General features: G+C 48.3%; 1 protein-coding gene across 1 annotated transcript; it reads right to left on the reverse strand.

Moving 5' to 3' along the window:
* Window positions 1-1,503: 1,503 nt before the first annotated feature.
* Window positions 1,504-7,864, reverse strand: LOC120421940 (uncharacterized). Its single transcript, XM_039585248.2, has one exon. It carries the CDS (start codon window positions 6,889-6,891, stop codon window positions 1,504-1,506), a length of 5,388 nt encoding a protein of 1,795 aa, XP_039441182.2. The 5' UTR covers window positions 6,892-7,864.
* Between the last annotated feature and the right edge of the window lie 12,105 nt (window positions 7,865-19,969).

The raw sequence follows: 19,969 nt of genomic DNA on the forward strand, positions 1-19,969 counted from the left end.
TTCAAGTGAAAGTTCTCCCATTAGGAATAATTGAGTGGAAGTGCTCCATTGTGATGCATATTTTTTATTAATAGAGTCTGTACAGAACCGGATGGGCCGGATCACTCTGGAGAGTTCCGGAAGAAATCAAACACCGCGGAGTTCGTAAAACACAAACTTTATTTTGCACTCGCAAACAGACCGAACTTCTCCAACGGACACTTTATTGGGATCTGACGATAATTACTCTAAACTACATGGAACATACATGGCGCATCGGTGCATTTCGCGCCACCGATCGCAGTTAGCTGAGAGGGTTAATATTGATAGTGGGACCACAGAGAGACATAAATAATGCGAGAGAAAGAGCGGCTTCAGAACTGCCACCATAACAAATATGGTTTAGTACCGCGCGGGGTAGCACCAACCGCGCGTACCACAGTACATCATGAGCCTTCCTTACCCAATTCTTTACATCCCGGCCGCCTTGAAAGACCTTTCAAAACCTAACTGTATGACCATGACACTAATACTACACCTAACATCTAACACACCTAACAACTACTAACAAGAACTAAATGTAAACAAATATACATGGAGCAACGAAAAATTATCACTTTCGCTTTCGATCGCGATGCATTTTTCCTCGGCACAATCGGTGCATCCTCATTGTTCGCCGATCAGCTGATGACAATCTGGCTCTGCTGCTGCTGCTCGTGGTGTTTCTGCTGCTGTCGATCGCTGCTGGTTGAATTCTTCGATTTCAGGTCAGTTTTTTAGGTGCGTCGTTAATCTCTCGCTGCATTTTAGGGCTGCTGCTTGCCGTGGGGCGTCTCAGACGGCGGCAAGTTTCGTTCTCGATCCTCGGATGGTCGTCCTCTACGACGGATGCAACTTCGCCTGGAGCGGAGGCCACCGTGGCCTCCGCGGGTGCCTCCGGCACCGATGCTACTGCCCTGGCGCGGACAGTGGGTGGATGAGCGGCGTACGTGCGACGTACGGTGTGTGTGCGACTTGTGCGATGCTTCGACTGCGTTGATCGTCGGGAAGGCTGGCCAAGCTATACGACGACCGGTGCAGGGTGACTCTAGCGGCCGAATTACTGCAGGTTTTTCGGTTGCTGAGTTGATCGTGGCTTTGCGCGTGCCCCCATGGGCACGAATTGAGCGATTTTTCTGGCGGTAGAAAACAGAAAAGCATTACTGTTTGCTTGACATGGGAGACCACCGGTCTCCGGGCGCGCTTGCGCCGAGTCTAGTGCGACTAGACCAATCCCCTGGAATGCGTCCAGCGGGTAGATGCGGTTGGTGATGGGACCCTTGATTGACGGTTTGTTGGAGAGATACGGACCTTAGAGCGAGTGGGACAACAGCGAACAGGTGCAGGGGAACATGGGCATCAACGCTGGCAGAAAAGAAATAGGATTACTTTTTGCTCAAGAATTACAATACATAAACTTAACTGGTGTGCGGGAGTGCACATCTGCACCCCCGCAGGCGCGTAAAGCACCTCGATGGAGAATGTTTAGTTCTCTTTTTGTGTGTTTTGGAAGTTGTCTGCTATAGGAAGGATGCAGATCTTTGAGATTCCTCTCTCGTAGACTCCGTCCTTCGTTTTGACGACCGCAACGCGAACGTTGCCATCGCTCCCAGTGCGGATGTCGGTCACTCGACCGAGGTGCCACATCTGTGGCGGCAAGTTCTCCTCTTTCAACAACACCATCATTCCGCAGGACAGGTTGTTGCGCTGTCTCGTCCATCGCGTTCGGTTGTGGAGGTCCGACAGGTACTGCGTTGACCACTTCCGCCAGATCTGCTGCACAAAGTCCTGCGTTCTCTGCCACGCTGACAGCCTGTTCTCTGGGACTTCCGCCAGGTCTGGTTCTGCCACCGCTGCAAGTGGTCTTTGGACCAGAAAATGACCTGGGGTGAGGACGTCGAGATCGTTCGGGTCACTGCTGAGGGGTGTCAGGGGGCGAGAGTTCAGGCATGCTTCGATCTGCACCAACACAGTCACGAACTCGTCGTGCTGCAGCACTCGCAGTCCAATCGTCTTCTTGAAGTGCGTCTTGACCGACTTCACCGCTGCTTCCCACAATCCACCGAAGTTCGGTGATCTTGGCGGAATGAATTTGAACTCGATGCTCTCCTTCGCCGCGTCTCTCACCACCGCTTCGTGGAACTGTTGATCGCAGAACAGCTTCGCCAGGTCGTCCAGTTCTCTCTTCGCTCCCACGAACGTCTTCGCGTTGTCGCACATGATCAGCTGCGGCTTTCCTCGCCGCGCGGTGAATCGCTTCAGCGCCGCCAGGAATGCTTGTGTGGCGAGGTCGGTCACAACCTCGAGATGTACTGCCTTCGTGACCAAGCACACGAACACAGCTACAAAGCATCGGACAGGTCTCGCCTTCCGACCGGGGTACGACAGCTGAAACGGTCCGCAGTAATCCACTCCCGTTTTCAGGAACGGTGGAGCTGGATTTACGCGTTCTTGGGGTAGATCGGCCATGAGCTGATCTTGCACCTTGGGCTTGTTTCGGAAGCATGGCACACACTCGAAGATTACTTGCCTCGCTGCGCGCCGGACGCTCAGCGGCCAGAACCGCTCGCGCACACTAGAAATCAGCAGCTGAAGTCCAGCGTGGAAGTACTTGTGGTGGTAGTGCTGTAGAATCAGTTTAGTTAGCGGATGGTGGTTGTCCAAAATCATCGGATGCTTCCTCCCAGCTGAAACTGAAGCGTTTCGTAGCCGGCCGCCAACCAGTATTACGCCCTCCACGAGCCTAGGATTGAGCGCATTCAACTTTGAAGTCTCGTTAACTTCTCCTTTCTTTCCCAGATCTGCGAGCTCATGCGGGAAGCATTCCTTCTGCGCCAGCTTCACCAGCTCCAGCAGTGCCGCTTCGTGCTCGGCGTGCGTGATGTACCCGCTCTTTCGGCACTCACGGTTGGCAGGTCGAGCGTTGTGAGCGAATCTGCGGCAGAGCGCGGTGACTCGAATCAGCGCAAACAACGACGAACAGCGCGTGAACAGCTGCTCCGGCTGAAGAATCTGGACAGTGCAGGCGTACGACGCTCTCTGCTCCAGCAGTGCAGCTTCCAACTCCTCCTGCGTGGGGTTTCTCGTCTGCGGCCACTTGTCTGGACTTAGGCACAGCCATGTGGGTCCAATCCACCACAGCGATGCGTACGCGAGCAATGCTGGGATCATGCCTCGCGAGAGCAGATCCGCCGGGTTTTCCACACCGGGTACGTGGTGCCAGACACAACCTTTGCTCAGGTGCTGCATCTCCGACACACGGTTTGCCACAAATGGATTCCAGCGAGATGGTGCGGACGCCAGCCAACTCATTACGACCATCGAATCCGTCCACAGATGGATCTCAATGTCGACCGGAAACAGAGGGCGTATCTTCTGCAGCAAGTGGCACATCAGCAGTCCTGACGAGCACTCCAGTCGCGGGATCGTCTCCTCCTTAGTTCGTCGCTTCAAGTCGGTCATCGGCGCCACCTTAGTCTTCGACGTCAGCAGGTTGACCGACACGCCACCGTTGCTCCAGGTGCTGCGCGTGTAAAAACACGCTCCGTACGCCTCAAGCGACGCATCGCAAAATCCGTGCAGCTCAAGCTTGACACACTGCAGGCTGAAACCAACCCAACGTGGCACAGTGATGTTGTCGAAGCTCATCATGTTTCGTCGAAACTCCTCCCAAATGTGCACAAGATTTTCTGGCAACGGCTCTTTCCAATCGATTCCTTTCTTCCACAGCTTCTGGAGGAAGATCTTGGCGATCACAACAACTGGTCCGACCAGTCCAACGGGATCGAAAATACGTGCTGTGTCTGACAGCACCGTCTGCTTCGTGAACACCGTAGCGGCATTCCACGTCGGCGTTTTGAACTTGAACTCATCGCTTCTCGAGTCCCACAACAGACCCAGCGTCTTCACAGCGGCAGTTGACGAGTCCAACTCTTTCGCACCTCCTTCGTCTCGCAGCTCCTCGGGGATGGCTTCCAGCACGGCGTTGTCGCTGCTTCGCCACTTCCTGAGCAGGAACCCGGCCGCCATCAGCCGCTCACTGGTATCTCCAACCAGCTTCTGCGCTTCCTCGATCGAGTCGGCTCCCGAGAGCATATCGTCGACATAAAAGTCATGCTTGATGGTCTTCGCCGCCAGCGGATGTGTGGTTTCCACCTCTTCTCCGACCGTGCGCAAGCATTTCGTGGCCAGGTAGGGCGCCGACGCCGTTCCGTACGTCACCGTAGTGAGTTTGAAGGTGCGCACATGCTCGCTCGGCGAGTCCCTCCACAAAATCCGCTGCAGATCCTGGTCATCTGGGTGAACGTTCACCATGCGGTACATTTTTGCGACGTCTGCCACGACGGCGATCTTCCGCAAACGAAAGCGAAGAATGATGGTCAGCAAATCATCCTGGACCACCGGTCCTACCATCAAAGCATCGTTCAGCGAGACCCCAGACGAAGTAGCACATGAGGCGTCGAAGACTACTCTCAGCTTGGTGGTCGTACTATCTGGTCTCAGCACAGCATGGTGAGGTAAATAATACGCCTGCTTCTCCTCCGTGTCTTCTTTCACCTCCTCCATGTGTCTCATCTCCAGGTACTCGTGAATGAAGTCAGAATACTGCTTCATCAGTTCTGGATTAGCGGTGAGCCGCCTTTCCAGCCCGTAGAACCGCTTCATCGCGATCGACCTCGACTCGCCTAGACTCTGCAGGATCGTCTGCTTCTTCGGCAGTCTGACGACGAACGAACCGGTCTCGTCGCGCACGGTGTTCGCCCTGAACAGGTCCTCGCAGGCGCTCTCCTCGAGCGAATGTGTACTCGGCGTCTGGCACGACTCCAACTCCCAGAACTTGGCCAACAAATCGTTAATCTCCGCCAACGATTCTGCTCCTGCTGAGTTCTGGTTCGCTACGACTCGTGGTAGCTTCGCCGCTACTCCGTTGACAACGCCAGACACCACCCAGCCGAGCTCGGTGTTCTGGATCGTCGGGCTTGCTTCTCCAAGCTTCATCTTACCATCGGACAACAGGTCATAGTAATGTTCTGCTCCAATGATCATGTCCACAGGTCCAGGACGGTAGAAGTGCGGATCCGCCAGCTTCACGTCCTCTGGAATGCTCAGCTGCTCGGCATCGATGTTGTTGAACGGCAGATTCGCCGTGACCTTCGCCAAAACATGGAACCTCATCGATGCTGCGAACTCCGAAATCGTCGAAGAACGAGCGCAAACAGTAGCGGTCACCGCAAAGGTGGAAGTGGATTCTGCAACGCCGATTCCTTTCACTCGCAGGTAGTCGGACTGCGGCTTGCATTTCAGCTTGCGCGCGAACTCCTTGGTCATCAGGTTTCGCTGGGAGCCACTGTCAAGCAGTGCTCGAGCGAACAGGGTGTGACCTCGCGAATCGCAAATCCGTACAACAGCCGTGGACAGCAACACTTCTCGAACCTCCTCCGTGCGACTTGGAACAAGGGACGACGACAGGTTGCACGCTGCTGTGTGGCCTGTGGCGAGCTGTGAGCTTTGTGGTTGTGAGCTTTGCGAGACTGGTGTCTGTGTAGGGTTTTGTGTAGATTGAGTGGGTGTGTGACGGGTTTGGCTTTGTGTCTTCTGTTGTGGGTAGTGTGTGGATGGTGTGTTCCCTGAATGAGGTCGCGACGCGTTCGGGCCTGCAGCGGCAGCGTTCGACCTTTGGCCAAAGTTCTCGTGAAGAAGCGTGTGATGTTTCCGCTTGCACATCGAACAAAATCCTCTCGTACACTTTTCCACGACGTGACCAGGCTGCAAACAGTTGAAACACAGCATATTCCTCCTGGCAACCGCGACACGCTCTGCACAGCTCATCTTCTTGACCGCAAAACACTGGAACACGTTGTGCTGAGGTCCGTTGCAAAAAAAGCATCCGCTTGGCTCAGCAGACGCAGCGTGACTTGACGCGTACTTCGGCGGGCGACGCTCGTTCCTTGTAGCTTTCTTCATGGAATCGATCGTCTGCAGCACTCCGCACTGTTCCCGCAGAAACTCCAGCAGCGTCTCGTACTTCACGAACTCCTTAGACTTCTTGTTGTGTTCCTCCCAGTGGCGCAATGTTGCGGCGTCCAACTTGCTAGTGACAACGTGAGCGAGCAGGATGGACCAATCCTCAGTATTCACCCCGAGCTTGTTGATCATCTGCAGGTTCTTGTCCACCACGCTCAGCAGATGGTTCAACGCTTCAAAGCACTCGTCTCGTACGGGCTCAACAGCAAAGATGGCGTCGAGATGGCTCTTCAGGATCAGCTTCATGTTCCCGTAGCGATTCTCCAGCACGCCCCACGCCACCTGGTAGTTTGTATCCGACACGCGCACTGTGCTGATCTCAGCAAGTGCTTCTCCAAACAGTGAAGACTGAAGATAAGTAAACTTATCGAAATCTGAAAGGTTTTCACTGTTATGGATCAGCGACTTGAAGGAATCCCGAAAAGTTATCCACTCGGTGATGTTTCCCCCAAACGACGGCAGCTTGATTTCGGGCAGCTTCACGCGCGAAACAGTCGATTTCGTCTGAGCTGGTGCCGCTTGCGTGGGTGCTTCCTCCTTCCGCTTTGCCAGCAACTTCGCCTTCAAGTCACAGTACAAGTTCTCGAACTCCCACAACGCCTTAGTGTGCTCCTCTACATCCTGTGCTTTCTCCTTTCCAGCAGCATCAACCCCGAAAACATCAGTGAGGACGTCGATCTTGCGCCGCACGACGTAGAACTTCGCCAACGCATCATCCAGCATGTTCAGCCGCACGTCGATCTGAGCTTCGTCTTCGCCATCCTTGAAGCCATCAACGAACTTCTTCGTCATCTCCAGCGTGCTACGAAGCTGCCTCTCCTGCATCTGGTACTCCCGCAACGTAGTCATCGCGATGCACTTCTTGGACCACAATTGACACCTGAAAACCCGACGCGCGCGACCTCTCGAAGACAGATGACAGAGAACAAGACCAACCCACTAAGCCAGGGACCCCAGAACCGTCAATCAAAGGGAGAATTTCACCACACTCAAGAACCCAAGCTCAATAAAAATCGCATCAACTTCAGTTCAAACCAGTTTAATTGTGGATCACCACAGCTCAATAAAAGAAAATCAATTCAAATTGCAATGGCTGGCAGCGCATGCATCAGCTCCAAGCCACAGACCACAATTACTTCCCTTTTATCAGCAATCCGTCCGAAGCTCGAAAGTACGTCCGTCCAAAGTCGACTCCAACTGCAACAGCAACCGTAGCAGCAACAACACCAACCGCCGAACTGCAACCGCCGCCGAATCCTCCAATCGAACAGCACCTTCTTCAGCGCCAACTGCAGCTCGTCAACGGTCAACTCTGGGTCGTTGACCTCCAGCCAGCGGTCGTTGAACTTGTCGCAGCCTTTGAACTCCGCACAGCAATGGTCACCACTGCTGCTGTACACAAATTTCTCCGGAACTGGTCCACCGGTCGAGTGATCCGGTTCGAAGGACCAAAATGTACAGAACCGGATGGGCCGGATCACTCTGGAGAGTTCCGGAAGAAATCAAACACCGCGGAGTTCGTAAAACACAAACTTTATTTTGCACTCGCAAACAGACCGAACTTCTCCAACGGACACTTTATTGGGATCTGACGATAATTACTCTAAACTACATGGAACATACATGGCGCATCGGTGCATTTCGCGCCACCGATCGCAGTTAGCTGAGAGGGTTAATATTGATAGTGGGACCACAGAGAGACATAAATAATGCGAGAGAAAGAGCGGCTTCAGAACTGCCACCATAACAAATATGGTTTAGTACCGCGCGGGGTAGCACCAACCGCGCGTACCACAGTACATCATGAGCCTTCCTTACCCAATTCTTTACAGAGTCCTAAAGCTCCATGTCAATTTAATGGTAATTCAATTTTGATTTCTTTATTTTTTCATTGCTAAAAAAAATTACAAGAAAACATTTTACATATGGTACCCTCACAAAGAGTTTTTTGTGAAGCAATGCTGCGAAGTATTTCTTTCAAAATTTATTCAAAAATCCACTTAAACCCTATTTTGGCGTACAAAAAACCATTGTACTTAAAAAAGCTTTATCCTTGTTACAATAATATTAGCTATTAATTTATGTTGTTTTACGTTTCAGATATTTGCATCTTCAAAATAAGTAGTCTCTTTAAGCTTTTTTTTTTCAATAACGATATTTAATTCAGTTTTTAATCTACAATAAAACTTTCTATAGTTTTTCTTCCTTATTCCCACCACCACCATCAGGAGGACCAGCTTTAACCTCATTGCTCTCTGAAAAAAATATGTTTAAGAACATTTAAACAATAAGTGATAGTTTAAATTCTTAATTAACGTAAGCCAACAATGTGTTGAGGCAGGTGTAATTGTGGTCGCTCGACGTGTTTATATTATAACAATATTTTTGGAAAAAGGTCCATGTTGGTTTAGCATCCGGAGTATAAGCTGAATTAAGGACCATCGATAGTTTAATTACTCCGTCGATAGCTTCCAATAATCCGTTTACTGAAAAATATCTACCTTGATCTAAATAGATCAGGTATTGCCTATTAGCGCTGTTTATTAAGATCACATGTGGCTGTAAAGTTAATTTGTGTTCTCTTAAAATGTTTCGATATTTATCCAACGCCGATTCAATTCTGCAATTGTCTGAAATAGAAAAACATAATATAAGTATTCAGTTTGTAGTCTATAGTTTTTAATTTTAAGTTTTTAGTTTTTAGTTTTTAGGAGATCGAAGTAAGCCGTGCGCGAGATCGGATGCGTATTTTTCCGATGACGTTTTTTTGTCATAGATTTTTTTTTGCAAAAGTGAATTCGTCGGGAAGTTTAGCTCGTTCCTGATTTTCCCTATTAAAAATTTGTCCGAGCTTCGTGTGCTCTTCCGATTGGTGTCAACGGTGGCCAGGTTTTAAAACGCGATCGTCAGCGGTGCCAGCCAGCAGCAAAAGCAGATCGAAGATGAAGGCTCAATGGTCCAGGATTCTACGGTCGATGAGCAAGTTGAATGTTCAAGCGAGCCGGAGAAGACGCGGTGGCCAACGGGGATCGGTAGGAGCAGCAGTAGCAAATCGGAAGATGGGGTTCTTCTCCCAGTGTATTTCCAAGGCCAACCGTTGCTGTTTCCAGTACCAGGTTTTGTCAAGCTTGACGTTGGAAGTTGTGCAGATCGCAAGTAAATGAAGCTCAAAAACTAGACTCGAAGATATCAACAATTGGTGAGCCCGTTCTTGTTATAAAAACAAATATTCTAACACTTATTCTAACATTCACTCATATCATTCAAGACAACCACGCCCAATTATTACTATATACGTGGTAGGGTGTTCCCTTAGTCGTTCGCTGTGAGTTGTGGATTGCCTGCTTCTCTAATGAAGGTTCGACTGGGGGGGCATGCTTATTAATTTCTCGTCGCTCCATACCCTCAGTGACGTGATGGGAGCAAGGGCGTCTATGCAAAGTGTCCCTTCACCCGCTACAAATTTCCGGCGCTTGGGGCGGGTAGAGGGAAATCATTTTATTCTATGCGCCGGTATTTGTAGCTCTAAAATTCGTGCAAAAAAACTTATGCACGTGGGTGTACAGATTATGGAGTAAAAGATGATCGAATTGTTCACCTAGCGCTCACATGTGTTCCAGGACCAAGTTGCCTGCGGGTATGGGGATCATACATACATACATACATACATACATACAAGTTTTTAGTTTTTAGTTTTTAGTTTTTAGTTTTTAGTTTTTAGTTTTCAGTTTTTAGTTTTTAGTTTTTAGTTTTTAGTTTTTAGTTTTTAGTTTTTAGTTTTTAGTTTTTAGTTTTTAGTTTTTAGTTTTTAGTTTTTAGTTTTGTGGTAATCTCGCGGACGTTCGGATGAAGCTCGAAAACGTGGTTTTTAGTTTTAAAGTATATTTGCTTCTTTACTGTGTGAAGGTTGGCTCGAGAATGAGCTGCTCGAGGTTTTGGCGGAAGTTCGCCGGATGACAGCGAACGCAAAGTGCGAACGCAGAGCTGTCAAACTGTCACGCCCCACGGGAAAGTGAGACGCAAAACAAAACAAATTATTTTCAGTGGGGTTTCTTTACAGGGCTGTATCGGGTAGATTGCTACAGCTCGTCCATCCTGACGCTCCTTGTTGTCCGCAACAGGTGAGTTTAGGCGTCGAATCTTGTCTACAAATACATTTCTCTTCTAATCCCTACTAATACTCCTACACGTACTCGTTCATGAAAATCTAAAAGAAAAATCAAGTTAATACATCGAATTTTCGCAGTGGTTTCCTATCAAAACAAATCATCAGCTCCTACCAAAACTTCTACTGAAACTCCTCATCTAAATACTCAATTTCCTCGTACTCTGTATCGGAATCTAAGTCGGAAAAATCTCCTATTTCTTCCTCAGGTCCCTTCTGGTAAAGCCTCATGTTCATGGGGTCGAATATTCCTTCGAAACGACGGTTCGAAACTTGGTAACCATCCAAATCCGAGATAACGTAACGGTTGCGATCAAGTACTTTTTGGACAACGTACGGGCCTTTGAACTTTGGCTGCAATTTGCCTCTAACTGCGACTTGTTTAACGCTCCGGATAGAAACAAGGTCACCTTCGTGGTAATGAGTTCGAACTTTGCATCGTTTATCATACAGTTCTTTGTTATACTCCTGCAACTTCTTGGTCGCTTGCGACGCATTTTCCCTAATCTCAATCAAATCTCTCTCATCAGTCATGTTCAAATCTTCGACAAATTTAGTAAGATCATCAGAAACGTAGCGTTTTTGAACGACTCCAAACAACAATCGGGACGGAATGTCACCGATAGACCGGTTCAGGGTGTTGTTCAACAAGAATTCTGCATCAATCAGCGCGGTGTCCCATTCAACGTTACGCGTCTCAACGAGTTTACTTATCAACGGAATAGCTGTTCGATTATAACGTTCGACCTGTCCGTTCGCTTGCGGACACGCGGTCGCGACGAGTTGATGACGAAATCCGTGATCGTTCGCGAAAGCTTTGAACTGATCGGAAGTAAACGCGGTTCCACGATCGGACACGATAACGTCGGGTGTCGAATACGCGATAAAATACGATTTCAGATGTTTCAATACTTCGCGCGAGTTGGTCGTCTTGGTCGGGTAAAATTTAACGTACTTCGTAAACGCGTCGATTACGGCAAGTATGTGCTCGTTCTTGCCTTTCGTCTTCTCCAGCGGTCCTAGATGATCAATGTGAACGGTCCGGAAGGGCACGTTCGACTTGTCCACCAGGTGCAACGGTCCATCTAACTTCTTCTGTTTCGGGTTAAACGCGATACACGTAACGCACTTCGCGATGTGATCCTGAAGCTTCGGCCGTAGCTTCGGAAACCAATACGAACGTTTCACGAGCTCGCAGACTTTGTCAACGCCGAAATGACCTAGTCCATCGTGATACTTGTAGAAGATCGATTCTTCCATGTTCGCGGGAACGTACAAAAGCAATCTGTTCTTGTACTTACGGAAAACTAAATTGTCGCGTACCTCGTAATCCTTGCTGTCGCCGTTTTCGAGATCGGATTTAATCTTTATAATCGCGGGATCTTTGATCTGGTTCACGTACAGCGCGTTTTCGAAAACGTTACTCGATTGATCGGTTTCTTCGATCACGTGGCAGTACATTCGGGATAGCGCATCAACATGCTGCATCTTTGCGCCAGAACGATGTTCAATCACGTGGTCAAATTCGTCGATAAATAAAGCCCAACGCGCGATCTTACGGTTGACGTCCTTCCTAGCAAGTGTCGCTTTCAACGCGTTACAATCCGTAACGATCGTGATGTGGATACCGAACACGTACACGCGGAATCTTTCGAGACTGTAGAATACGGCGAGCGTTTCAAGCTCAAACGAGTGTAGCTTCGATTCGTCGGCGGAGGTTTTACGCGAGAAAAACATTACGGGATGAAACTGATTGTCGAAAATCTGTCGCTGCATGAGAATACCTCCGTAACCGGTCGACGACGCGTCGGTATGTAACTGCGTTTCCAGCTGCGGGCTGTAAATACTCAAAACGGGCTTCGAAATCAACGCGTTCTTCAACCTTTCAAACGACTCGAAATGTTTCGGCTCGAAACGGAATTGTGACTCCTTTCGGTTAAACAGATCGTACAACGGGTTTGCGATGTTATTGAAACGGAAAATAAACTTGCGGAAATAGCTCATCAAACCTAGAAAACGTTGCAACGATTTGTCGTTAGTCGGTACCGGAAAGTTAGAAACGTTCTCGATGTGGCGATCGCTTGGTCGAATCTGATTGTACGTGACGTAATAACCGAGGAACTCGATACATGTCTTCAGGAAAGAGCACTTCTTGACGTTCAATTCAATGTGATTATCGGAAAGGGTGCGAAACAATCTAGACAAAAGGTCCAGATGATCGCTGATCGTAACTGTGCTCGCCAAAATATCATCAATGAAAACTACTATCTCTCCTGAATCAATGTACGGTTTCAACACCTTCATCACGTAACGCGCAAAGATCGATGGAGAGTTCGTAAACCCGAACGGTAGCTTGTTGTACTCGTATTGACCTTCTTCCGTAACGAATGACAGATATTTACGCGAATTCTCGGCGATATCGACATGATAAAATCCGTTCTTCATATCAAGAGTTGTAAAAAACTGACGGTTCTGTAGTTTCGCGATTTGATCTTCGATGATCGGCAATGGGAAATGATTACGCTCCACGAGTTTATTCAACGGTCGAAAGTTCACGCAGAAACGATACTCGCCGTTCTTCTTACGCGTCAGCACGACTCGGCACGAATACGGGGATTCACTCTCGCGAATGATGCCTTTCGACAACATGTCGCTCACGATCTTGTTCTGTTCACGTCGTTCAAACTCGCTAAGTCTCTGGGGCGTCGCATTGTAATATCGATCCTCCTTCAACTTAATCTCAACGGTGTGCTTAACCACCGGCTCGCACGGTTTGTCGCGGTTCAAATAATCGTTATCGAAAAGTTCGTACACCTTACCACTCAGCGATCTGGTTTCATCTGTATCTCCAATGTCGAGATCAACTTTATCGTCCACGAACAAAATACTCGCGTCGGCCACGTCGCCGTCGAAAACGTCCTTCATCGCATCGACATCAAACTTGTCGGCGCGCTTAAATTTCAATCCGAGAAAACCATTGTCTTGAAGGAATCGCCTCCCCAAGATCATGTCTACTTTCATCGTGTTGTCTGTAACCACTGTGAAGTTTGCCAAATAAACGTTGGAATCGATAATGATACTTGTCGAGTACGCTCCTACGATCTGGATTTTTGAATCATTTACGCCTACTAGGTCCCTGTCGTTTGCCCTACTAAGCTGAATAGATTCGACGAAAAAGGATTGCTTGATCAAACTCACCGGGCACCCCGAGTCCGCCAGTGCCTTCACCGCCTTGAGTCTGCCTCCAACGATGACGTCACTCGATACCTGGGAGTTGGCATCGACGCTCAGGAACTTCTCGTCGTTCGGTTGATTCTCCTTCTGCAGCTGCATCTCGATCGGGTACGCCGCGTTCGGCGCAGTACCGCCGCCGCCGCCGCCGCTGCCGCCTCCACTACCACCGGCCACGGGTTCTTGCCGCGCGCCGCCGGTCGCAGCTTGTCTGTTGTCGCCTTGGTTCCGGTTACGCTTGAAACAGGTCTGCTCGTCGTGTCCCACCTTGTTGCAGTGTGAGCACCTGGGTCGCCGCTGCGGCTCGGGACAGTTGATCGAAATGTGTCCAGAACCGTGACAGTTAAAGCACTCGTCACTCCGCTTGACCACAGGACCCGCCACTCTTGTCTCCTCCTTCTTCGGTGTCGCGTTGTTGCTGCTCGGCCTTGGACTAAAGCTCTTCGGGACAAACGTTCGCTTCTTGCACAGCTCCTGGTTCGACTCGCAGTAGCGAATTTGCTCCAAAAGCTCGTAGATGGTTGCGTACCGCTTCGAGGCGATACTGTTGTAGAGCGGGTCGTAGGACAATCCGCTGATCGTGTACTTGATTATCGCCGCCGCACTCAGCCGCCCACGCTGTCCCATCGCATTCACCCGAAAGACGTAGTTCTCGTACGACTCCTTCACATCTTTCACGCACTTGCCCAACTTCCGGTGAATGTCGGCTTCGTCTTCGTGATCCGGGAACGCCAACGAAATCCCAGCCATGAAATCCGCCCACGACAGGATCATCTGCCGCGATCCGGTAAACCACTGTTGCGCCGCTCCTGCCAACCGGCATGTCGCGTAGAGCAGCGTCGTCTTCTCCGTCCACAAATACATCTCCCGGTAGTGATCAATCGACAAGATCCACTCCGTCACGCCGCCGCCCTCTCGGAACAACGGAATTAACTGCTTCAGCTCTTCCGGATGAAACAGCCTCTCCGTGGGCTTCACCTCCTCCTCTTCTTCTTCGTCCACACCGGGCTGGTGTTGAGACCGCCGGCCGCCGCGTCCACGCCTATTCGACATAGTTTCGCTTTCCTCGTGGTCGCTTGCCGTAAAGAATTCCTCGCTATCTTCCGACAAACCGCTTGAGGCTACGCCACCCGCATCGCTTGGGGCTCCGCCACTCAACTCTCCTGAGGTTTCGTCACCGGTTTCGCTTGGTGCTACGCCTCCCGCTTCGCTTAGTGCTTCGCCACCCGCCTCGCCTGGGGCTCCGCCCTCCGCTTGGTGCTTCGCCACCCGCTTCGCTTCACCACCCGTCTCGCTTGGGGCTCCGCCTTCCGCTCGGTGCTACGCCACCCGTGTGCTAGAGATCGTCGTGTAACGTGTGACGAAACTCCAGCGGATTCCGTGTAACGTTAGAATCCTTTGGTTTTTCCTACCGAAAATTTCTCGATACTTCACTCGCGTAGCTTTCAGATTAGCCGAAACGATCGTGGCAAATCTGGGCACAATCCCACTTCTGAAATTTTGTGGCAATCTCGCGGACGTTCGGATGAAGCTCGAAAACGTGGTTTTTAGTTTTAAAGTATATTTGCTTCTTTACTGTGTGAAGGTTGGCTCGAGAATGAGCTGCTCGAGGTTTTGGCGGAAGTTCGCCGGATGACAGCGAACGCAAAGTGCGAACGCAGAGCTGTCAAACTGTCACGCCCCACGGGAAAGTGAGACGCAAAACAAAACAAATTATTTTCAGTGGGGTTTCTTTACAGGGCTGTATCGGGTAGATTGCTACAGTTTTTAGTTTTTAGTTTTTAGTTTTTAGTTTTTAGTTTTTAGTTTTTAGTTTTTAGATTTTAGTTTTTAGTTTTTAGTTTTTAGTTTTTAGTTTTAGTTTCAAAATCACGCTGGTAATTTGCAAACGTTGCTGCATTTACTGGTAGTTTAAGCAGAACACTCGGGAAAGGTAAACTTTTCGTGTACTCGGTTTTCTCAAATTAATATAAATATTGCTTTTATTTGACAGGGAATTATAATTCTTCCCACCTCCGTGTACGCACGAGTGCAAGTAGCAGTCAAGTGCTCAGTGCTCCATCGTTTTTTCGAAATTTTTCGCCGTAATTTACCAGGATTAGCCGCGAGTTTGCTCCTGCAGCATGCCAAGGGCCGGCCGTGGCCGTGGCAGTTCGAGTGCGGCCTCGAAAAACCCGCGAAGTTCGTCTACCGGCCGTGTGCAAAAAGGTAAACAACCCAACGCCGCGTCGTCCGCCATCGCGCCGGGGAGTGTGTGCGCCAAAGGATTCGACCCGAAATTATTACACGCTAATTACCGCGTCCAGGATCGCAGCCCTATTAGGCTCCGTTCAGCTACTTCCGGCAATCCGTCGACCGATGGCGCTTCAACATCCGCCAACATTCCCACCAGTAACAAGTTCGCGAGACTTAGTGACGAGGAAAACAACAACAACAACACCGACGGTAGCACTACCGACGACGACGACGACCATGGTCGTGCACGGAAGAAAGTGATTTCGCCAAAAAAAGTAATTACTCCAAAGGAACGACGACCACCACCAATTTTCGTTTTGGACACGTTGGCGGACGATGTTGACGAGCAGCTGGAAGGCCTCGTGTACTGCCTCAAAATAGGTAAATCGTCAGTGCAAGTGTTCACATTTGACCAAAAGAACTTCGACCTGGTTGTGGAGAAATTGAAGCGTAAAAACTTCAAATTCTACACATTCGACCCCGTGCAGAAGACCGCTGTTAAGATCGTCTTGCAGGGGTACCAAGACCGCCCGACCTCCGTCCTCAAGGAGCACCTCTCGGGTGTCGGAATAACGCCGCGAGACATAAAAGTCCTCTCGCGGAAGACAACAGTCACAGGTACACACACACTGTACCTGTTGTACTTCGATCGCGGCACCGTCAAAATTCAAGACCTGCGGCGGACTAAGGCGTTGGACGGTTTTTGGGTAAACTGGCGGTTCTACTCAAAGAACCCGTCGGACGCAGCACAATGCCACCGTTGCCAGAAATTCGGCCACGGCTCGCGGAACTGCAACCTCCCGCCCCGCTGTGTGAAGTGCGGTGAAACACACCTCTCTGAGGCGTGTGCACTGCCGTGCAAGGCGGACCTGGAGGACAAGGCAGAGCAAACCAAGGCGCGCATCAAGTGCGCGAACTGCGGCGGTAACCATACCGGTAATTACCGCGGATGCGTCGCGCGGAAGTCCTACCTCGAGGAGCAGGAAAAGAGGAAGAAGAAAGCAGCAGCGTCCCATCCTCCTCAGCGAAGTACGAGCGCAGCCGTTCCTGCAGCTGGCCAGCGTACGGTTCCAGCGGACAACCCAGCGTTCCCTCCTGGATGGGGGCGGTCGTTTGCGAGCGTGGTCGCTGCCGGTAGCGGCGATGCGACCCAGCAAGGAGTCACCGCGGAAGATCTCTTCACCCTGCCGGAGTTCTTTGCTCTCGCGGGGGAGATGATGACGCGGTTTCGGAGCTGCCGTAACAAGGCGGAGCAATTTCTGGCCCTCGGGGAGCTGATGATCAAGCACATCTATAAAGGATAAAACATTGTGATCTAGTTTTAAGCTTTCTCTATTTCTATCCCCTTTCCCTTGCAATTTTAGTAAGTTTTTTTTTTATCTTTTTCTTACTTTCGGTAACCCCTTAACTACAAGCAACAATTGTTCCAAAATGGATTATGATGTAACACACAGCTGAAAGGAACTCCAAAACTCTGTTATGTATTTCAAAAGAACTTATTGTATATTGATAATTCACCAATAAAACCGAATTGAATTGAATTGAATTATAATTCATGACACCTTTGCAGAAGATGACCTTGTACTGGGATTAAATCAGGTAAGGTAGTTTGTAAATAATCATTGTGTGATTGATGTTTGTTGGGGTAAGGAATCATTTCTTGAGTTTTTTTTATGAAATGAGATTCTGGGAACTTGTTAAGGAAGAACCATAGTGATAATTTAAAAAAAAAACCAGACTTACTCGTTGATTTTTTGTCGCCCGGGTGGCCGATCCTAGCTCAACATCGTAAAGTGCCCTCGGAGTAGTAAAACTCGCCATACAATGTCACCAGATTGTTAGCCCGATTCCACCTGTTTTTGCCAGTTGCCAAACAAACCCATTGTTTTTTCTGAAATTATCAAAATTATGATTAGAATTTTAAAAAACTTTTAACCCTTTTCAACAGTACTTTCTTACAGCCTTCCATGTATTTAAATGGAGCGAAAGAGAACATTATCACGACCTAGAACTGGACACCGTAGAAATGCTGGAACTTTAAGCTCTGCCGGTCGAAAAAGATGCGACGGGTTTCGGTAAACACGTCCAACCGGTAACGCCACTCGGCGTTCCGCGGTCGTCTCTGGACTACGATCACCGTTGAGGTGTTGCTAAGGGCGCCGATAGAGGAAAGTTGGTTGGCCCGGATGGACCATGGATGTTCCGTGCGATCTTTTCGAAGCGTCGTGCGTCGATTCGTTCCCGACAGTTGCAACTTTAGTGGCTGTTTGAATTACTTACATTACAGTCGTAAATGACAACAATCACTGCAAAACACTTTACAGAATCACTTAATTTCACTTCGCGTCACATCACCTCACTGTTTTATTCTTTTTGCGTTAATTTGTAAAACATACAACCACTCAGGATTCAAGGCAAACATGAACTGACAAGCGAATCCGTGAGCTGTCATTTCTACCTAATTTGTCCTTAAAATTTAGATAAAATTTAGCTAAAATAGGAGCTCTTTTAGCAAAAATTTTACTGTCAGTGGAATGCAGGCAGTCAGTTGCTGTCAGCAGAATAGCAATCGGTGTTCCTAAATTTCAACAACAATGGGTCCTGAATTTTTACTAAATAATTAGCTGGTACAACTAAAAAAGTTGTGTTTTAGCCAAAAACGAGCCAGCTAATTGCGATTGTTAAATTCACGATGGAACTCCTTTCCGTGCATGTTTGATGATGAAAAATCCATGCAGGCCAAGGGTGAAATGATACCTTTTCGGTTGACACCCGGTGAGGAACATCCTGGAAGGAGCGGAACTACATCCGTAGTGCTGTAAGTTGATCTTGGTCAAAACAGCTGCTCTGGTTCCTTGCAAGTTACCCATTTTCTTACCTCCACGTTGGCTTGGTTTCGTCATCATGATGACAACACGTGACCTTGCTGGTGGCCTGTGGAAACGAACTCGTAAACCTTTGACCAGCGAGGGTCAGAGTCGAGACGGCCAAAAGAAAGGGATGCGCAATGTGGGAAGGGAAGATTGTAGACGGTATTGTTTTGATTCACAGCATGTTGAGTTAACTGTTGTGGATGTACCTGATACATCGCAATACGGGGTTTCTCTTCTTTACACTTTCAGCTACTATCTATCTTCTATTTCTTTATTATGTATAACTGATTTTCTAATTCTGCTTCTGTTTACTATCCACCATTTTATTTTGATTGCATGATCTTTCGTTTCTCTTATTTTCTTATACTAATGCATCTTTTTGTTTTGTTTTGTTTTTGTTTGTTTCCATTTTCATGTCGTGTCTGGGCCTGCGGTTGGAGAACGATTGCACCACGACAACCACTTTGGAGTGATATTATCACACTGGAGACAACAGCAACAACATTAGAAACCCTGATGTCACTCAGGTTCACGAAAGTAACTGTATCGATATCTTATAGTGTTTATATTTTACTAACATCCCTTTCTTTGCAGAGCATGGACTACACCATAAAGCGGCAATGTGGGAAAGGGAAGTAATTTGTGATTGTAGAAGGTATTGTTTTGATCCACAGCATGTTGAACGAACTGTTGTGGATGTACCTAGAACATCGCAACTCGGAGTATCTCTTCTTCTTATCTCCAACTACTTTAGTCCTGTTTCACTTATCTGTCAAGTCTCCTCTACTTTATTTGCCAGTTTTAACTGCTATGTGTTTTCCCTAACATCCCCAATCGGCTCCTGAAGTTGTCATTTATGCTATCTAAGCTTATATGATTATTTATCCTTTATCACATAGCTTTTTTCATAAATTATTGCCTGTATTTTTAATCTACTTCATACAGCTTTTACTCTTCTTTCCTTCAACATACACTTATTCTTTCAGTATCGAACTTTATGTAGTTTGCTTTCCTTTATTGTCTATTGTTTTAATCTACGCCCTTTTCTTCAAAAAAGTAAGGTTTGAGTCCTTACTCAATATATTGAATGATCAAAGTCACACACATAACATTATTGTACTTTTGATAAATTTTTGAATAACATGCTTAGGTTCAAAACATTGTAACAAAACACCGCGACAGAAGAAATAGCAACAGATTAACACGACTCAACATTAGGCAAGATTCCAGGAGAAAACAATACACTGTAAATAACAATTAGTTTTTGAATTCAAACTAAAAATTAAACAGTTTTTTTGCTTTACTGAAAATTGATAGGCACACTATAAATGGTTAGGCGCTTATACTTACATCAAACCCTACGTAATGTACCACCCCCGGCCGAGTTAAAATGCGTAACCGGAAAAGAAGGTGTGCATGCCTG

Source organism: Culex pipiens, chromosome 2, assembly GCF_016801865.2.
Source record: "Culex pipiens pallens isolate TS chromosome 2, TS_CPP_V2, whole genome shotgun sequence".
In the NCBI taxonomy this organism is placed as follows: domain Eukaryota; kingdom Metazoa; phylum Arthropoda; class Insecta; order Diptera; family Culicidae; genus Culex; species Culex pipiens.